Source organism: Calonectris borealis, chromosome 4 (assembly GCF_964195595.1).
Source record: "Calonectris borealis chromosome 4, bCalBor7.hap1.2, whole genome shotgun sequence".
NCBI lineage: Eukaryota > Metazoa > Chordata > Aves > Procellariiformes > Procellariidae > Calonectris > Calonectris borealis.
Window position 1 is genome coordinate 13,227,953 of NC_134315.1, and position 19,894 is coordinate 13,247,846.

Here is a 19,894-nt window from a genome sequence, read left to right on the forward strand (position 1 = left end):
CATAGCATTTAGGGTGAGTCTACATGGTCTTTTGCAGGTAGGTACAAATGTCTTCTACTTGTGCTGCTGGCTGCAATTCAGCTCTGAATCACAAACAGTACAGCCACAGTTCATGCCTCCATCCCATGATTTCATCAGAAAGGCCCATTCAGAGTGATACACAAAGCCCCTCTAAAGCTCTACCCTCAGAGGTTTGTCATCATTTCTTGTCAAAACTGGGTTTCAGAGCTTGTGTCCTGTAGTAACCGCAGCAAAACAATTTCTGCATCAGAGTTCTGCTGCGTTCAGCCAGAAAAAGACCCAGACTGAGTGAATTTACTTCAGTCGTCAAAAGATCGTGTAGACATGACCTTGGTACAACTCCTTCTTGATTCGTCTCTTAGACCCATGAACAGTATTCATCGCAACTTGTTCATAGAAGAGTAAGAGAAAGGAATGTGCCACTTCTTTGCATGGATTTAGTAGGTTTCTAAATTCCTTCCACCAGCTAGTTCAAAGTCCCCAGCATTCCTGTAGTTTACCTTGTAATTTTGTTCTTTTTTTAAACAATCTCTTTTCCATAGAGCACTATGTGAAAAGGATGCTGTTGTACCCTTTGCATCTGCTAATGTACTTCACAAACAGCATTATAATTCTGTGGAATTTTAACTTCTTAAACAACGGGGTAGGGAAGATAAGATGTATGAACTTTTTCTCCTTTTCAATCCATCTTAAGAAAATGCAAACTAGAGCAATTCATAGGGACTGAAAATTTCCAGTACAATTTCATGTTTGCTGTATAAAGCTCACTTCTAAGTCCATTGGTCTGAATGGTATAATTGCAGCTCACAGAGTGGAGGCGTGTTGAGTGAAACTCTGAGTCACTCCAGGAGCTGGTATACCAGCAGATATAAACTGAAGAAATAATGTCAGTCCAAGAACTAGACTGGAGCATTCTAGCAAATATTTTATCTAATTGCATTCCAAAACAAAAATAGTCTTCCACCTCTTTGTATGTCTTTGTAGGAAACTGCAGTGAGACTCTGTTCAGACCTACAATAGTCACAAAGTCATTTTTAGGAACCTCTACCAGATCATTCAGTCTTACTCTCACAATTACAAAGAACTATGACTTTAATGGGATGAACTGCCTGGAGGTACCCACGTTTCTCCACTGACTGCAGAAGGAGAGGGCTTAACTAGACACCTAAACTGCACAGAGCTAAAACCAGGTGAGATTAATGCTCTGATGACATTGAGATGGAAATGATAAGCATTGAATTGGCAGTATCAGTCCTTCCACAGATGAGGTCTACAATGGATAAATGGAATGAAAGCATAGAATAATGCTTAATATGCAAAGTATTTAAAAATCCCCATCAATGTCCTTTATCTCTGCTTTCATGCATACTCCCAGTCTCTAAATGCTAAGTGGTAGCATGGGACTACTTATGCTTTAAATTTAAAGTGCATGCTCAGTTCCAGTATGCACGGTCAGCACTCCAGCACAGTTTCCATTATCAGCCCATTTCAAAAGATGTGAACTGATTGACAAACACCCATACCATAATGATGTGAAGTCTAGTAGCATCAGCAACGAGTGAAACCCTGAGACATTTGCTCAGCTCAGAAAAGGGAGTCAGAGTTCCAAATGTTCTTTCCCACCTTATTGCAATTGGGCTGAAATGGATGGATAGGGAGACATTTTCTTCCATCTTTCTAAATAACTCATGAAATCAGCGGGTAGTCTTAGTTAGTGTCATAATCAAATGTCCAGAAAAGTTGCCATTACGACTGACAAAGTTTTTATGACATCTAGACTTCCTCCTTACCTGCCACGTATGACTGCAACACCTCCGAGACCGGTTTGATGCTGTTGGCTACTGAATTTAACTCCAATGCTTTCACCACTTTTGCACCATGTATGTGTGTATGTATGTATATTTGCATCTATAAATATGTTTCCCTCTGGCATCATTTACAGGCCCTAGAAATCCTTTCTGCTCTGCTGTTTTTGTTGTTTGTATACTATTGAACAACATCTTCACAGAAGCAAATCTCAGCATAAAACAAGCGTATTTAATGACTACCCAAAGAGACTTTCTATAACAAATGGATTCCAATATGATATTCATTTACTATGCAGGCTTTGTATCTCTAAGAACTTCAAATTGTCTTCAGCAGAATATAGATTTTTCTAAGATAGGGTTAACATGAGATTTTTTGTGAACATTGGTGTGTCCTTCAGGCTTGAAATTCAGCAGTGATCTTACCACTGTTTATTTTGCCAGACAACTGGCACAACTACATTGTCACTGACCCCCCCTATGCTTATACAGGCTTTTGTATTGTAGGTGGGTGAGCTGGGGAAAATCCTCCACAAAGCTCTCATTTGTCTCTTACTTTTAGCTTTTATTCCCAAAAGTGAAATGGGTAAAGATTTTTTTAATTCTTTTGGACTTGAAATCACCAGTAGATCTTATCTCTGAGACACAAAGTCTGTTGAAACTTTGTGCTTGGTGGTAGTTCCACTTCAAGAAACAAAAAAAGAATTTCTGACTTTGCAGCAAATTAAAAATATATTACCGAGCTCAGGCATAGCATAGCTTGGGCGCAAAAACTCCAGTGACAATTGCAAGAGAAATAAAATATGTACTTAATCATCCAGGCAGCCTCGCTGAGTTCCACTGATTTTTGATTAAGCAGAACAGACAGATAAACACAACTAACATTGTCCTTCCAATCAGTGGCCTCTGCATGAAATCAATGCTTCTGTATTACACTGGAGTTAAAAGGCCCTTATCAAGAGAAAATTCTTATTTCATGAAAGACCTACTGTGCTTGTGTTATTCGCAATGTATTTCACAATTCTTGCTGTTTAAATCGCGGGCATTTTGCAGACATAGAAGGGTTGTTATTTTTTTTTTCTCATAATCGCTCTTCCTGTTGCTTCTAATATAACATCCATTGTAAATACACTCAATGGGTCAATTTTGCTCTCACTTATAAAGTCCACTTAATCTTCCTAGGCGCCATGAAATGTTTTTTGGTTCGGTAATGATGCAGGAGCATTTTTTAAGAAAGAGTTTCACGGAGAGGGGTTTTTTACTTTTTAATTAAGGTTTTACATCAGATAATCATTCTCAATGACAGTCTGCCCAATCCCTATGCTTTACATTAAGGAACGTGCAAAGGGCTTTGAAATTGTGTGTAAAGGATAAAGAGACCACACCTCGAATCCTGTGTTCAGTTTTGGGCCCCTCACGACAAGAAGGACATTGAGGTGCTGGAGCGTGTCCAGAGAAGGGCAACGAAGCTGGTGAAGGGCCTGGAGCACAAGCCTTATGAGGAGCGGCTGAGGGAACTGGGATTGTTTAGGCTGGAGAAGAGGAGGGTCAGGGGAGACCTCATCGTGCTCTACAACTACCTGAAAGGAGGTTGTAGCGAGGTGGGTAGTTGGTCTCTTCTCCCAAGTAACTAGCAATAGGATGAGAGGAAATGGCCTCAAGTTGCACCAAGGGAGGTTTAGATTGGACATTAGGAGAAATTTCTTTACTGCAAGAGTGGTCAGGCCTTGGAACAGGCTGCCCAGGGAAGTGGTTGAGTCACCATCCCTGGAAGTATTTAAAAGATGTGTAGATGAGGCGCTTAGGCACATGGTTTAGTGGGCATGGTGGTGTTGGGTTGATGGTTAGACTCGATGATCTTAGAGGTCTTTTCCAACCTTAATGATTCTATGATTCTAAGAGGTTGAACACTAGTCCCAGAAGTTAGGTGGATCTATGAAAACCTACAGGAATTGCTTTTCCATTTCTGTGGAAAGGTCCATGGAAACTCCATTTCCAGGAGTCAATGGCCTCAAAAGTTTTCATAGTCCATCAAGGCATTTCTTCCTTTCTATATTATTCAGCAAGAATAAATATTCCATATGTCACAAATTCACCTAAAGTGACGTGTAACTTTGTGAAAATCACTTCCCTATATTCTGAAAACCTGTAAAACACACTTCACATAGTTGCAGAGTCTCAGCTGCACTACAGAAAATCTTTTTTTTTGCCACATACCTTTTTTTTGTTGGTGGGACAAATGTAGAAATTGTCAATAACAGTGGCAATCCCAGGCTGTAGATTCAACTTTGTGTATAACGTCCCAAAATCTGAGGACCTGAAAGAAATCAAATATGTGTAAGTGCTCTCTTCTAAAGGCTTCAGCATTGAAACTCTGCAAAAAACCCCCACTTTGTAGCAGTAACTATCCCTTTTCAATGCTTCTCTGCCATCCTTTTATTCTTTTTAGTGCTCGTTAGCTAAAAGAAACTAAAAGAAACCTGACACTGTTAAGAATATTCTTCTACATTTGAAAAATCATGGCTAGTCCTGTCTGTATTTTGCAGTTCTATGCGGTGCCAGTTTTCATCCTGACACCGCACTGTGCAGTGACAGAAGCACAACACGTATACCTTTCCATCACCACCCACAGGGTGGGAAAAAAGAGCTAAGCAGAGCAAAGAATCGTCTGCAAGTACTAACAGCACCTCCTCGGCCATGCAGAAAAAGAAGAGCTGACTTCAGAGCCCAGTGTTGCATAAGAGAACAATTTGGCCTGAGATCTGGAAGACTTGCAATGGACCTCTACCAGAATTCATACTTGATAAAGGTATCTATCCACTCCTCTAGCTCTTTTTCAGAGGATCACACAAAGTCGGTACTTGGCCATCAGTATGTCATACACACAAATCTATGAATATTTCAAACGTGGGCACTCTGCAGAAATTATTTCGTATGCCTGAAAAACCTACAGTGATAAATGGCATCTGTGCTACGCACCTGAAGCTGCAATGCCTAGTATGAAAAGAATGCACAAGTAAAATGTTAGAATAGGAAAAAGTTAGTTAGTGAAACTCAAAGCAAGTCACATCCAAAATTAAATCACTTTGGATGAAGCCTCATTTGTTCTATATAGGATCAAATTGCACCATATGGTCTCTCCATATTTACAGTTTTTCCTTTCTCGTTTGGAAGGGGACTCAGACACATCTAAGGTACCTGTCCCTTCATCACCAAGAAGCCCTCCCTAGGACAGACAGTTGGTGGACTTCCACTCTAGATGCCCTTTTCTTCACTGGAATAACAATCTCCTTTAAGAAATGGGGCTGAAGGTGCCCTGCCCGGTACCTCTGCGTTATTCAAACAAGTGGGAACATGCAACAGCTCTCATGTCCAAGAGAACCAGGATGAGATCTGTGTCCCTCCCGGTGTGACACTGAGGACTGCCTGTGGAGTGATTTCTGCCCTATAGCCCCATTCTACCATGTTCATTGCTCCCTGGGTGGGGTCTGTGGTCTCATACTCCTCGCCCAGGGGAGTCACTGCTGAAATTGGTAGGAACATGACCAAGTACAGTGAGAGTGAAAAGTGAGAAACCAAACCCCTGGCTGAGCATGTACACCTTGACAGATGGCCCAGAGCTTGAGGTCTCCTCCAAGCCACCTGAGGCAGAATGGTCCCCAAGGGGCTGGTGCCTGGAGGAGGCCGCAATGAGCACTGTGGGCCCACCCTCCACCCGTCCGTGTCCCAGTCCCACCGGGGATGTCGCTTAAGTCCGAGGGCATGTGATATGAAGCCAGAGGCAGCTGCTTTGCGGTCACATATCCAGCTTTCCACGTGATACAAGAACTTTCAGCTGTGGTCGTGGAGCAGCTTTCTATGTCTTTGGCATCACCAAGCATATCCGGCACAGAACCATATGCCTGGATCAGGCCCTAAGGGACACCAAGAAAAGAAGGGCTCATATTTATCTTGCTTCTCTTCCCTCTCTACCAGTCAAAAAATGACTGGGCATAAGCCTGTGGCACACAGAGCACGCTCACAGACTAAAATTGAGAGTTCATCTATTTTATAGGGACATCTGAATGGATTTGATCTGGTTTTTTTTCCCCCATAATGTTGCTTCGCCTGCAGATATAAGCAATGCATTACAAAAGTTAATGGAATCACAGCAATTCAGTTTTGACAAATAATTATGTAGAAATCAAATACATACAACTGCACTGCACTGGGTATTCAGCACTGAGCTAATTAAAATTCTAAGGGGAATAGGATGGACAGTGCTAAACCTAATTTGCCAGAGGTGTCTGACAGAAAAGAAATTAAAGCGAAGACTAAAATACTGACTTCAGCCAGACGTACTGAAATCATGCAGAACAAGTGTATATGATGGAAACAGAACTTAGTCTATTGTCTTTGAGGAAAGAATATCAGGTCAGTGCCTTGCCCAGTAATAACATCCTGAAATAATTCTCTGAACTTTAAAGATGATCCTATTTACTTTGTAGAGGCAGCTCCAGGATTAATACAATCCAACCACTGGAGAGTGACACTGCAGGAGGGACGGTGGTGGCAACTGTATCAAGGTATGAAAAGAGCACAGGCAGGAAGCCCAAAGAGGATAAGCCATTTCAAAGATAAAAAGTTCCAGTCTAAAACTTCCTCTTCGAATTCTCATGACTTATAAAAAGTACGATGAGGAAAGAATAAAGTTGTAACAAAAAGAGTATGCTAAGGCACCCTATTTTCAAACAAAGGTAGAAAAACTATATAGTCAAAAATCTTTTATTTTTTGGTACAAATAAGGTATATCAAGGGGGGGAGGTGGAAATCCAATTCCAATCTGAGACAACAGGCTAATGCATGTCCATAAAGGTACACCACGTCTAAGCAGGAAGACCCGGATTGGCAGAAGATAGGTGGATCTATGGAGGAATTTATTCAGACTCCCAAATCTTTTTTACTATAACCCAGCCTTGAGGGAGCCCAGGAATGTCAGCTCCTCTTTGAGACATTTACATACAAGTGGACATAGTTCAAGGATATCATTCAAGGGCAGCACTATCCAAAATAATTGGTTTTCCAAATCTGCTATAATCCAGAGAAAACAGGTCACCACAACTTTTTTACTTGCAATATAATTTTAAAGTTCCTAATTCTGTATATATAAAGAATGAACATTTTGTAGCACACAGCTAGAACAGAATTCCCTGTAATTACACTACTGGGCTACAGACAGGGCTGGGGAGGATGAGTTCTGGGATCTCAGAGCATGCCTAATTCAAGAATATATTAAGAAGAAGCACAAAATGTGTTTTGTACCAAATTCAGGAAAGGAGGAGCCCTTTATGCTCTCCCAGTCATAAAGAGATTTTTTTGGTGTGTTGAATATCAAACTTGTGCTGTGTCAAAAGTGTTAAGGAGAGGAAAAAAAAAACACCACAAATGAACATCTGTGTTTATCAGGATAAATACATCCCTTTCCTCCCTAATAATTCATGAAAAGATATTTCAAGGTATGAAGGATACACATATACCTGTTACAAAGAGTAAAACATCCTTCTATAGCATGGCTTATTTGCAGTGGTAGCACAAGAGCACAACTCCATAAATCAGAGCAAGAAGTTTAAAGGTTGATTTTGTAAAGATGGGCCTGACCTGTGGTTCTGAGTGATCTGGATGCAGTTAGTGACCATTTTGGCTTTCTGTGAGACATTCCAGAGGATACAGCAAACTACCCACAGGCTGCTTCTGGCTGCTGCTTATCCACCTGTGCACTACAGGCTACAGATTGTATGGATGTTTCTTAGTACAGCAAAACTCAGTGGAGGACTCATAGGAAACACATCTTCCAGTATTCAGGTGATGGGCCATTCAAGACAGGTGGGACCATCGGATGCTGGAATGACGTGATTACTCATGTACTGAGGCAGACATCACATAACCTGTTTCTGACAGGGCTTGTGGCTGGGTAATAGCTTCTTTGAAAGTGTGTACAACTCCTGAAATATGTGCCATTCTTCTTTTTTTTCTTTAAGGAAAAATCACTTGTCACTGTAACAACGGCATGTTGAAATAACAATTATCAAAATCAAACAATGACATTACAGCACAGACAGAAGCATGTCTTTTTAGCTTGTTTTAATACTGTGAGCTCAAATGATAGTTGGGAAAACTTCCAAGCGGTACAGAAATCTACCCCGATGAAACAAAACTTCCAAAGCCTCTGAGGAAATTTGGGTCTCGTCCTTAAAAATGTAACTTTTTTATACTTGAGCTAAAATAAATCTATGCCTAACATAATTTGGAACTGTACCTAAACACTGAGTCTGGACATCTTCCAACAGAAATATTGAGAAAGAAGAAGAAATTTAACAGATACCAAAAAAGACATGAACCAAATGTTTACCTGTCTAAACTTCACCATCATTATACAGCTCTCCACTGATGACTCACACCTATGATTCAGTATTGCTCATTGTTAGTTGTTTTTCCAGAAGATATTTACAAGTATATATTAAATTATAGATACAAGAAATATTAAAATGTATATAGTAAGATGCTAATGAAAATTTTTAGAGAGATCAAAATTGCATTCCCAAGTCAAATTCAATTCTCAAAGAAAATGTCAACTGCAAATGCTTCCTTCACTGTTTTCTTTTATTTTTAATGAATTGAAGAGATGCACTGGAAAGAGAATGGTTGGAACACTTAATACACATGTTGATCAGATTTCCTCTACCTTTTCTCCTTGAAAATTAACTTAAACTCCTTTCTAGCCAAATGAGCCATACTGTACAAACTCTGGTAACTGAAAATTTTGGAAGACAACAATGAAGAGATTTCAGATGACTTATTTAACTAGCAAAACAAAAAGAAAACATTTGGGAAAAAACATAGGAAAGATCAGCTGGTTTAGATTATTGTAAGTTGTTGGAAAAAAAAAGATTCAATTGAGATGCGCATGACAGGATCAAGTAAGAGTGGACTCTGGACTACTTCCCACTTAATTTTCTCCAGACTGTATTGCAAATGTCGTCTTCTCTTCTACCCTCCTTTTGGTCAGAAGAACAATCCAATATTTACATCATGAACTTGAAAGTGCAAGAGAAATTACTTCAGATTCTTGCTCTATCACATACTTCTGTCTAACACCAGGATTGCCTTTGTGTTCTAGTCCCTCACCTGAAAAATAGAGACAACACTATCTCCAATACCTCAAATGTCTGTAAGGAAAATATGTATCTATAGGACAGAGTAATGAAGGACTGCCTGATGGAATATCTAAAACAGATACATCAGAAGTTCCAACCCAAATGCCAGGACAAACCTACTGAAAAGAAAATAACCAGAGGAATATCATTAAAGAAGCGGTACACTAATGTATCGTCATTGCTAAACAGCACAGAAGGGCTCTTACACGTACACTGTGGAAATTGCAGAGACAATGGTTAGCCTCATAAAATCTTTTTAAACAACAGTAACAAAAAAACAAAACCCCAAAGCTTTTCTTCAGAGTAGAAACACATTGTAATATTGGATTCCAATATCTGACTCACGTACTGAGGAATTCATGCAGATGAAAGTTTCTCCAAAGGCTGTAGAAGAGTATGACTCCTAGCAATCCAATTAAGAGATTACTCATCACCTATCAGCTCTGCTGGAGTACTTTCTGAAAATACCTCTCTCTCTGCTTTCCAGAAAAGTTGAGCCTTTTTGAAGTTACATATTTTTCCTCTCAAGAATAGATATATAGAAAAGTTTCTTCCTACATCCAGTTTTACACTAAAGAATCAATGGCATAGGCAAGAGCTAACAGATAAACAGTTCACCAACTTCAAATTTAGGCAATACAGAGTTTACCTTTTTTTCCAAAAGCACTACAAAGATGAATGTATCCTGTTTTTACTTACCAATCCATTACTGATAACATATATTGATCACATATGCTGATAACATAGATATTTTTAAGAACTGTGGATTATCACAACAGCCTTTTCGGTTGAAGTGATCTGCTCTGTAATGCTCTGATGAGTACAGAACTGCAACTCTGCATTTATACAGTTACAGAGATTCCTTCCCATTTTTACAGCTATTATGTGCATATGAAGAGCCTCACATGAAGAGTCTTGGTCACTACATGGGAGCATAATAAAGGACAGATGGCCATTCCTAGTGGCTTTTTAGCAACCTTTAAATATATATTTGATTGTAAATTACTGACTTAAAAAAATCCACAGAAAAAAACCCAAATGAAACCAAAACACTGAACAGCCTCATTCATATCGAGTGAGAACTCAGGGAGGATCAAAACGTCACAAATTCTAGAACTGGACTTTTATTCAATGCATTAAATATACCCAATTCAACTGGCTGCACCGAGAGGGAAAACCAGTCCCCTGTAGCTGATAATAAAAGCAAGGATTACCCTGCTAGGTGACTTTAGGGAGTCAGATCCTTTCTCGGGAACTATGGTTACTAACTTCACAGTGAGGAATAGGACACAGCCTTATTTTGCAACATGCTTAAAAATCACAGAAGACAAATGCTAAACAATGCTACACGTTGGCTTGCCCCTGAGGGTTTGACAACCGGCTCCCCTGACGTTACACGGTACCTGGGCTGACTGTGCCCCATACTGGCATGCCAAGCTACAACCTTCTATCCTGATGTTGCAATTACCTTTGCAGAAAGTGTTTCGAAGCCCATGTTTCCCAGGAATTACCCTGTCTCAGAGCTGTCGGGACACAAAGCTGCGCATGGTACAGGAACCATTCATGTTTTCTTACTAGGGAACATGGAAGGTGATAAACAGAGCTCTATGTACGGATGGGGGTGTTACTTGGTGCAGAAATTCAAGCTATATAATTCAAGCTATATAATACTTATGTTCTGTATCCAGTACCAGTAAGATACCCTTACTGGTATCTTCTGTCATGCATTTATTGTGTACTGTTTCTAGTTAATTACTTAATTTGTACAATATACACACGCATACTTAAACTCCAATAGTTAGCAGCACTGTGTCTTTAGTATATAATACATATCCTTCAGTGCTGTACTGAAACATTCCTACTCTGCACAGTCTCACTGTACACCACCAGAGTTATCTTTTGCAGTCCTTCATTAGTCCCTCAATATACCACAAACATCCTGCTCATTAGCCTATCATCGCACTCCTTATCAGCTACATTTTCAAGCTCCTCATTACTTTGCTGCACAGCTCCAATAATTAGACTTTGTATTTTACAGGCCTGTAAAACTTCGCATTAGCTTCTATTAGCTGCAGCCACCACCTTTTCTCCCAGAAATTGTTAGTTTAGGTAGGCCACCTATTTTGAAACTACTGCCTTGGTGCATTAATTCCATCACCAACACACAGCACTCACTGTGTCTTGGAAGGTACAGCCTGTAGCCACGCTTGCAGTACACAGATACTTGTGATGGATCCGCTCAACCATGAAAGCAGCAGTGTCACAGTGACAAAGCAGACAAGACATATCCAGGAAGACAGGGTTATGTCTTACTTTTGTGAAAAGTAAAAGCTCTGTGTTATTTCTTCCTTTTTAGCTTTTGTGGGGCTGGGGCGGGCAGTGGAGCACGCAGCCCTCGGGGTGCTGTCGCCAGTCACAATGGGGCCTGGGGCACCTTAAAAGTTCCCCACCATCGTTCTACCCCAGCCATTTGCTCCTGTTAAAAACAAAACAACTGAAATGATCCACGTTGAAATTAACGTTTTTGAAGACTTATTTTTAACCTGGATCATTTCAGTAATCCTGTTTACAACTGAGTCCCGCAAACAGTTGTGGAAGCCTAAATAAAGTGAGTAGAAAATGAGAATGAAATGGTGGAAAATCGGGAAAGATAAATTTCTCACCACACTTTCTTCACTGAATTCAGTGTATCGTGTAACTAACCGTCAGCGTGCAAGCATTTATCCTAAGAAACAGTCCTGTGTAGATTTAGTTTCCGTAGCCGCAAATCCTGCATTGCATTAGTAGTTCTCAGCAAGAAATGGAGTAGATCATGGAGTGTTTGAGGGGTTTGCTACTGAGAGACAGCTCTGGCGTACTAGAAACATAAATAAAATACCAGAACTGATAACTCACACAGTGCTACAAAAATGATTAATATTAATTTGGCAAGTTTTGTATCATAAAACTGCTAGCTGGATTAGAGTATAGGAAGAACTTTACAGTTAGATGTGTATTTTTTAATAAAAAGGCTTTCCTTCACAACCTCAATTTATTATTTCTGAAAGTACTGTGTTCGGGGAAAAAACTGGTGGCTTCACTTAACTATTTAATTACTACCTACAAAAAAAATTAGTACTTCACTTCCTATATAGTGTTAACTTCCTTCCACCAATTTGAACAAACAACCACCTTTGGAAAAAAGGTGTGTTTGTTGAAAAGTTAGGGAAAATAAAGAAGAAAGAAAAGCCTTTGGTGTTAAAATGCAATACTCCAAAATTAGGCTTACTAACCAGATTGCCAAAAGTGGAAACATTCTTGTATCACTTCCAGTACGATTCTTCTTTTGTGAGTGCTGTGACTGGAAATGAGTAATTACAAAGGAAAATTTCTCATCTCACATACTCGTGTTCTTTGGGGAAAGAGGATGTTTTCAGAACATTTTCTTGAGGTTTGCAAGGAGCATTAAAATTCTCCACCACGGAAGAATGCTAGGTATTTTCCACAGCCCAGGCTTTTTATTTAAACCACTACACACAGCTGAAATATTTTTGAAACAACTTTGTTCTCAGTCAGGCAGCTCCTTGGAAGGCAAGAATGATGTTGGGATATATGAGAAGAGAGAATTTGGCCTTGTGCTTTCTGACCAGAACAGCAAGTTCTCTTGTAAACACTGGATAGATCCGGCTGCAACAAGAACATTTAGGAAATTAAAAAAGAATTTAAAATAATTTAATAAATTGTATGTGCACATTCACATGAGACTATGTATTCCTCTAGTAATGGGTTCTGCCAACTACAATAGTCAGCTACTTACTTTTCAGTAAGTGGAACTCTTCTTTAACTCCATTTGTAGAAGTTTTTGCTTTTGCTGCTGAAGTGCTGACCTCAACTTTATGATTGCTCCGGGGGAGGTGGGAGGGAGAATGAATTACACGGCCAGGTTGTAGCACTTTATAAAAAGGTAAATGAAGTCAATGTTTTGTCAGTAATTTGACTGTGGTACTCTGCATCTGAAGCCAAATGCTTGGCAGAACTAAGGGAGTAACTGGACATTTTTATAAAGACTGAAAATATCCTAAACAATAAGTAAATATAGATAAACAAACTCCGGAAGGTATCAAGCCTTACGCTGAGCGTATGGGAGACCCATCAACTGTCCCATGTTTGCCTGTTGTGGGTTTTCTGGCATGCTTCTCATGCTAGTACACATCGTGGATGGAGGCTGGGCAGTGCCCAGATGCAGCACAAGTTCATCCAGGATATCAGTCCCCGTGTCCCCAGTGTCAAAGGAGTGATTATTCTGACTTATTACAATTGCATCAGGAACAAAACCTTTACAAGGAATTTTAAGGCATCATTTTGAATTCCTCCCCTACAACAGAAGTTCTCTGTTCACTGTCTGTGTTGAAAACACCACCTACCTCACCCATGTCTGCCCGTGAAGGAGGTTGCCATGATGTGTCTGAAGTCATGAAAACATTCGGACAGTTAAACAAGATCAGGTTTTCCTAACAGCCTTTAAAATCACAGGTGTCTGTGCCACCTGAACTGGCAGTTTGCAGACACAGTGGGAGAGCCTGCGGTTAATGATGAGAGGAGGCACACCTGAGGGTGCTTCGACTGGGGGAATTCAGACGCTCGCAACCACTTCGGCAGGATTTGTTTCTGTTACTTGCTAATGACCCCAGTCGTAATCTCCTAATAGCCTTCTACAATTGCTGAAGCTTTTTTTAAAATTTATTCTGTTTAGAGCTTTCAGCAGCCAAATTTCCCTTGCAGTCGCTCTGCTGTAACTGCAGGGACACCTGGGGAGGACCGAGCCCATCAGCTGTAGTTTGGCCTGCTGTTGAACTTGGCAAGCCAGCAGCACATAAAGCCCCAGCAGATGTTTCTGCTTTTATAGCAGCTCTTCCAAACCCTTGGCCAGACATAAATCCAAAATAGATCCAGAAAAGAGACAAACAGTGCCACCATCATGGCTCTTAAAATTAGAAGGCAGAACCAGCCTTTTCTGCAGGACTCTGAGAGACCATTAGCAGCAGAAGGTGCCGTGAAGTGTTCCCATAAATTATGCAGACAGATTACGAGGGCCAGCCACAGCAAATGCAGCACATTTTGCATTTTGCTAGGAAACAGAATCCTAAGACCAATACACGCATTTACATAGGAGTTTCCAAACTGAGAAGATCACACTTCATAGCAACAAGTACAGGAAGCAGGCGGTTTTATGGCCATTTATGCTTTCACATAGATCTACGGTGCTTCTACGCCATGGTAATGAATGTTCTAAAAATAAAACAGCAAGGAAATGATCCCTGGTAAAAGAAGTCTTCTGAATACATGCCATGCGGGATCTATTTTGTAAAAAGAAAGTAGCACTAAGAGTATGTTCAGAGCTGACATTGTGCTTTACAGGAGAGAGGGCTGATACATGCCAGGGTGACATGCTAATACATTTGTTCACTTGATGATGACTAACTGCTCTCAACAGAAGCTCGGTCCTCTAGAAGTTGTTGCCACGTAATTTCAAATGCAAGTGAAAACAACCCCCGCAGAATAACATTAGCTCTCTACATTCAAAATAACACAAAGTACTCAAGGAGCTGAAAACTTCAATCACATTCTTGTCTGGCATTAAGGGAAACTAGGAGGAGAAAAAAGTGACCCAGCATCTAAAGAGGAGGAGTTCTTTTTGTAGGAGTGAAGGTTATTACATGTTCTCCTGCTTGCCGTAGCTTCTACCATTCAAGCTCAGATGAAGCTGCCAGCAGTGGATGCAGCTCTACAGGTCTGGGGCTGCAGGGGTGTCTGGGTTCTCTCGCTGAGGCTGGGACAGCAGGAGATGGGCTCCTTCCTTGCAGGAGCTCTGTGGTGGTGGAGGACCTGGGTCACCAAGGGAAGAGCTGCAGATGCAGGTCAGCAGACTTCACAGCATCCGAGATGACAGGAAAGAGATCCATGGGATCTCCTCTAAGATACTGAAGCTGTAAAAGCCTGAATCCTCTCGTGATGATGAAGACTGGAAGCTGGTGAGTCCTGGCACCAGAAGGAAAGCTCCTGCTCCACCTACAGATCTGCAACTACAGAACCATGAGATGGTTCAGAGAGCCATGTCTGGGACAACCAGGGGATCAGGCCCAGCCAGCACGGGTTCATGGAAGGCAGGTCCTGCTTGACCAACCTGATCTCCTTCTATGACCAGGTGACCTGCCTAGGGGATGAGGGAAAGGCTGTGGATGTAGTCTACCTGGACTTCAGCAAAGCCTTTGACACTGTCTCCCACAGCATTCTCCTAGAGAAGCTGGCGGCTCACGGCTTAGACAGGTACACTCTTCGCTGGGTAAAAAACTGGCTGGACGGCCGAGCCCAGAGAGTTGTGGTGAATGGAGTTAAATCCAGTTGGCGGCCGGTCACGAGCGGTGTTCCCCAGGGCTCAGTACTGGGGCCGGTCCTGTTCAATATCTTTATCAATGATCTGGACGAAGGGATCGAGTGCTCCCTCAGTAAGTTTGCAGACGACACCAAGTTGGGCGGGAGTGTTGATCTGCTGGAGGGTAGGAAGGCTCTGCAGAGGGACCTGGACAGGCTGGATCGATGGGCTGAGGCCAACTGTATGAGGTTCAACAAGGCCAAGTGCCGGGTCCTGCACTTCGGCCACAACAACCCCAGGCAATGCTACAGGCTTGGGGAAGAGTGGCTGGAAAGCTGCCCAGAGGAAAAGGACCTGGCGGTGCTGGCTGACAGCCGGCTGAACATGAGCCTGCAGCGTGCCCAGACGGCCAAGAAGGCCAACGGCATCCTGGCCTGTACCAGCAATGGTGTGGCCAGCAGGAGCAGGGAGGTGATCGTGCCCCTGTACTCGGCACTGGTGAGGCCGCACCTTGAATCCTGTGTTCAGTTTTGGGCCCCTCACTACAAGAAGGACATGGAGGTGCTGGAGCGTGTCCAGAGGAGGGCAACGAAGCTGGTGAAGGGCCTGGAGCACAAGCCTTATGAGGAGCGGCTGAGGGAACTGGGGTTGTTTAGTCTGGAGAAGAGGAGGGTCAGGGGAGACCTCATCGCGCTCTACAACTACCTGAAAGGAGGTTGTAGCGAGGTGGGTGTTGGTCTCTTCTCCCAAGTAACTAGTGATAGGACGAGAGGAAATGGCCTCAAGTTGCGCCAAGGGAGGTTTAGATTGGACATTAGGAGAAATTTCTTTACTGAAAGAGTGGTCAGGCCTTGGAACAGGCTGCCCAGGGAAGTGGTTGAGTCACCATCCCTGGAGGTATTTAAAAGATGTGTAGATGAGGCCCTTAGGGACATGGTGTAGTGGGCATGGTGTGTTGGGTTGACGGTTGGACTTGATGATCTTAGAGGTCTTTTCCAACCTTAATGATTCTATGATTCTATGATTCTAACCGCTTCATGCCCTGGAAGCACATGAGGGGCTGGGAGCAGTGTCCAGCAAAGCACTGAGCTGGCTGAGCCTGGGCCACGAAGCAGTGCCAGGAGGAAGTGCCCAGTGATAGCAGTTGAAAATTCCCCATCTGCTGACCTGATCCTCTGTCTAGGGAGGTTTGCTGCTTGTCGGGAGCTTGGATCCAGGATGTGGAAGACAGACTACCAAGTTTTTTCTGTCCCTTAGATTATTAACCCCTGCTGCTCTTCTTCATGGACACCCACATGGGTGAGACCCAGGGGAGACCTGGACTGTACCAACCATGACTACATGGCTCTGGGGGCAAAGGCCAAGGAGGGCCCAGGCTGTTTTCTTCTCGACCCTGGTAGTGTGGGGAAAGGGCTTGAGGAGGTGTAGAAAGATCCTGTAGGTTGATGCCTGGTTGCGCCCCTGGTGTTGACCATAGGATCCTCCTTCGCGATCAAGGACTGCTAGGGAGAGATGAGAGCCACCTGACAAAGTGAGGCAACAGCATCTTTGCGAACAGGCTGGCCACTCTAGTAAGAAGAGCTTTAAACTACAAATGACAAGGGAGGGAGATTAATATCCGCAATCAAGTGAGGAAGTGGTGGACAAAGGGTGCAGAGTGATATGGACAAGAGAGACCTCGTAACCAACACAGGTGGGCAGGAGTGGGCCTGGTCCAAGTGTGTGCACACAGATAAGGAAATGCCCACCGGACAGCATGATGGGGGGAAGCTCTCACCCTTTTCCTGGGAAATCAGCGTGACTAGGTGTCCATCTGAAGTGTCTACACTAACGTGTGCAGCTTGGGGAATGAAGAGGAGGAATTGAGGTCTGCAAGCAGTTGCAGGGTTATGATCTCATTTGGGATTACAACCCTAGAATTCAGGAGAGCAGACTTCAGCCTATTCAGCGATCTACTTGAAAAAATCCCATGGGCTATGGGACCAAAAGATGGGTCTAGGACAGTTGTTTGATTTTCGTGGATAATCTCTTCCAAACTCAAGAATGGTCCAGTCCGATTAGCAGGAAGTCAGGCAAGGAGGCCTGCATGGATGAACAAGATGCTCCTGACAAAATTCAGACAAAGGAAGCATGCAAGAGGAAGACTAGAGAAAATGTGGGCCCACTACTGAATGGAGCAGGAAACTTGATGACAAAGGACATGGCAAAGGTCAAGGTACTCAGTACCTTCTTCATCTCAGTCTTTACTGATAAGACTTGCCTTCAGCCCAGGCCCCTGAGACCAGTGGGAAAGGCTAGAGCAAGAAAACCTTAACTTCCTTGGAGGAGTATCAGGTTAGGGAACATTTAAACAAACTGGGTATACATATGTCCATGGGCTCTGATGGGATGCACCCATCAGTGCTGATGGAGCTGACTGATGTCACTGCAAGGCCACTCTTCGTTATCCTTGAAAGGTCACAGTGATTGGGTGAGGCTCCTGAGGGCAAGTCTTGCTCTTATCTTCAAGAAGGCAGATACAGAGAACAAAAATCTGGTCAGCCTCACCCTCATCCCTGGGAAAGTGATGGAGCAAATACTTCTGGAAGCCATTTCCACATATATGAACAGAAAGAAGATGATTGGGAGTAGACAACAGGGATTTATGAATCTAATGATGTACCCCAGGGGTTAATACTAGCACCAATACTGCTGACCCAGATGGTGGCAGCAAGTCTGAAGATGATACAAAACTGTGAGAAGTGGCTGATACATCAATAATGTATCTTGTGGAGATAAAGGAAAACAGGGATCTCATGAAGCTCAACAAAGGGAGGTACAAAGTCCTGTCCTGCTCCTGGAGAGGAATAACCCCATGAACAAGTACATGCTGGAGGCCAACAGGCTGGAAAGCAGCTTTGCAGAAAAGGACCTGCAGAAAAGGGGTTGCTGGTGGACATCAAGTTGAACATAAGCCAGCAATGTGCCCTTGCAGCAAAGAAGGCCAATAGCCTCCCGGGCAGCATCAGAAAGAGCATTGCCAGCAGGCCAAGGGAGGTGATCCTTCCCACCCAGCTGGTGAGACACATCTGCAGTACTGTGGCTCCTCAGTACAAGAAAGATGCAGCCATACTGGAGTGAGCCCAGCAAAGGGCCACAAAGATGATTAAGACTGAAACATCTACCACATAGCGCAAGGCTGAGAGAGCTGGGACTGTTCAGCTTGGAGAAGAGAAGGCTCAGGGGGAACCTTATCAATGTGTATAAATACCAGATGGGAGGGAGTAAAGATGGAGCCAGACTTCTTGTCCGTGCCCACTGAAATGACAAGAGGCAATGGGCACAAATGGAAATACATTAAACTCCATTTAAATGTAAGAAAAAATCTTTTTTACTGTGAGGATGGTTGAACACTGGAACAGGATGCCAAGAGAGGCTGTGGAATCTCCATCCTTGGAGATACTTGAAACTCAACTCGGCAAGGTCTAGAGAACCGTGCTTTGAGCAGGGGGGCTGGATTTGATGATGTCAAGAGTTCCCTTCCAACCTCCATGAATTTGTGATTCTGCACTTACTCAAAATTACAGAACATGATCTGTCTTTGCTGAAGATACTGTGTAACGAAAACAATTTTCTGTAAACAACCAACACAGTTACAGTATCACCAAGTCACAAAAGGAACTTATCTGAGTATTTTCTAGGAAATTCACAACTTCACATAAAGTCTTGACCATACTAAAAACAGAAGCTTTGTCATTTTGTTCTGTCTTTAAGTTCAGTGGAATCAGAACTCTGCCCGGAGTCTGCTTGTGCCAAAGAAGTGCCCAACTGTGCCGCAGTGTTTAAGCCAACAAAAGATACCTCACATTTACTGATAAGCAAAGTACCTACAACATAGGGCCTGCACAATCTTTGGATATGAAGTCTGAAATTGTAGCCCTCTCCCAATCTTTACATTTGCAGTTTGAAAGGTGGCACAGAAGCATTTTATCTACTTTTCTTCTTGCGGTCAAATAACTAGGTCTTATTCAACTGCCTAAAGCAGTCAAGCTTACATGAAAAAAAAAAAAGTGGTTTTGCCTAATGAAAGCTTCCCCCCCCATTGTTGATTCCACTCAGACCCAACCCTTTCAGGAATTTAACCTATGAAAGCTTTGGCAAACCTTTTGGTATATGTGGTCAAGCCTCAGGTTCATAGTGAAAGTTCAGCACACCACCAGTACTCTACAAATATATGTACAGATCCCAAATGCTAGCCACTAGTCCCATCAGGCATATTTTATTAAGTACCTTTTATACATGACTCAGAAACCAGCTTCATCTTACACCAATAAAATGAAAACCAACATGCCAGTGTTTGGGGAGAGACTAAGATACATTTGCTGTTCTTACTTCCAAATCACATCCACTCCAAAGCAGTCTTTTTCAAAGAAGTCAAGACTCCAGCTATCACTCAAGAAAGCAAATGGAGGGTGGTTAGGAGTCGTCACTCAATGCAATGCCTATTGCCCCCACATTTGTGGGTAATCCCATGGAACACAGCA

General features: G+C 42.5%; 1 protein-coding gene across 1 annotated transcript in view; it reads right to left on the reverse strand.

The window, feature by feature from the left end:
* Positions 1–19,894, reverse strand: part of SORCS2 (sortilin related VPS10 domain containing receptor 2) — a 591,861-nt gene that overhangs the window by 248,758 nt on the left and 323,209 nt on the right. Inside the window, exon 3 of the mRNA XM_075148660.1 lies at positions 4,044–4,143. Coding sequence (XP_075004761.1) covers positions 4,044–4,143 — 100 coding nt within the window. The remainder of the gene's footprint in view (positions 1–4,043; positions 4,144–19,894) is intronic.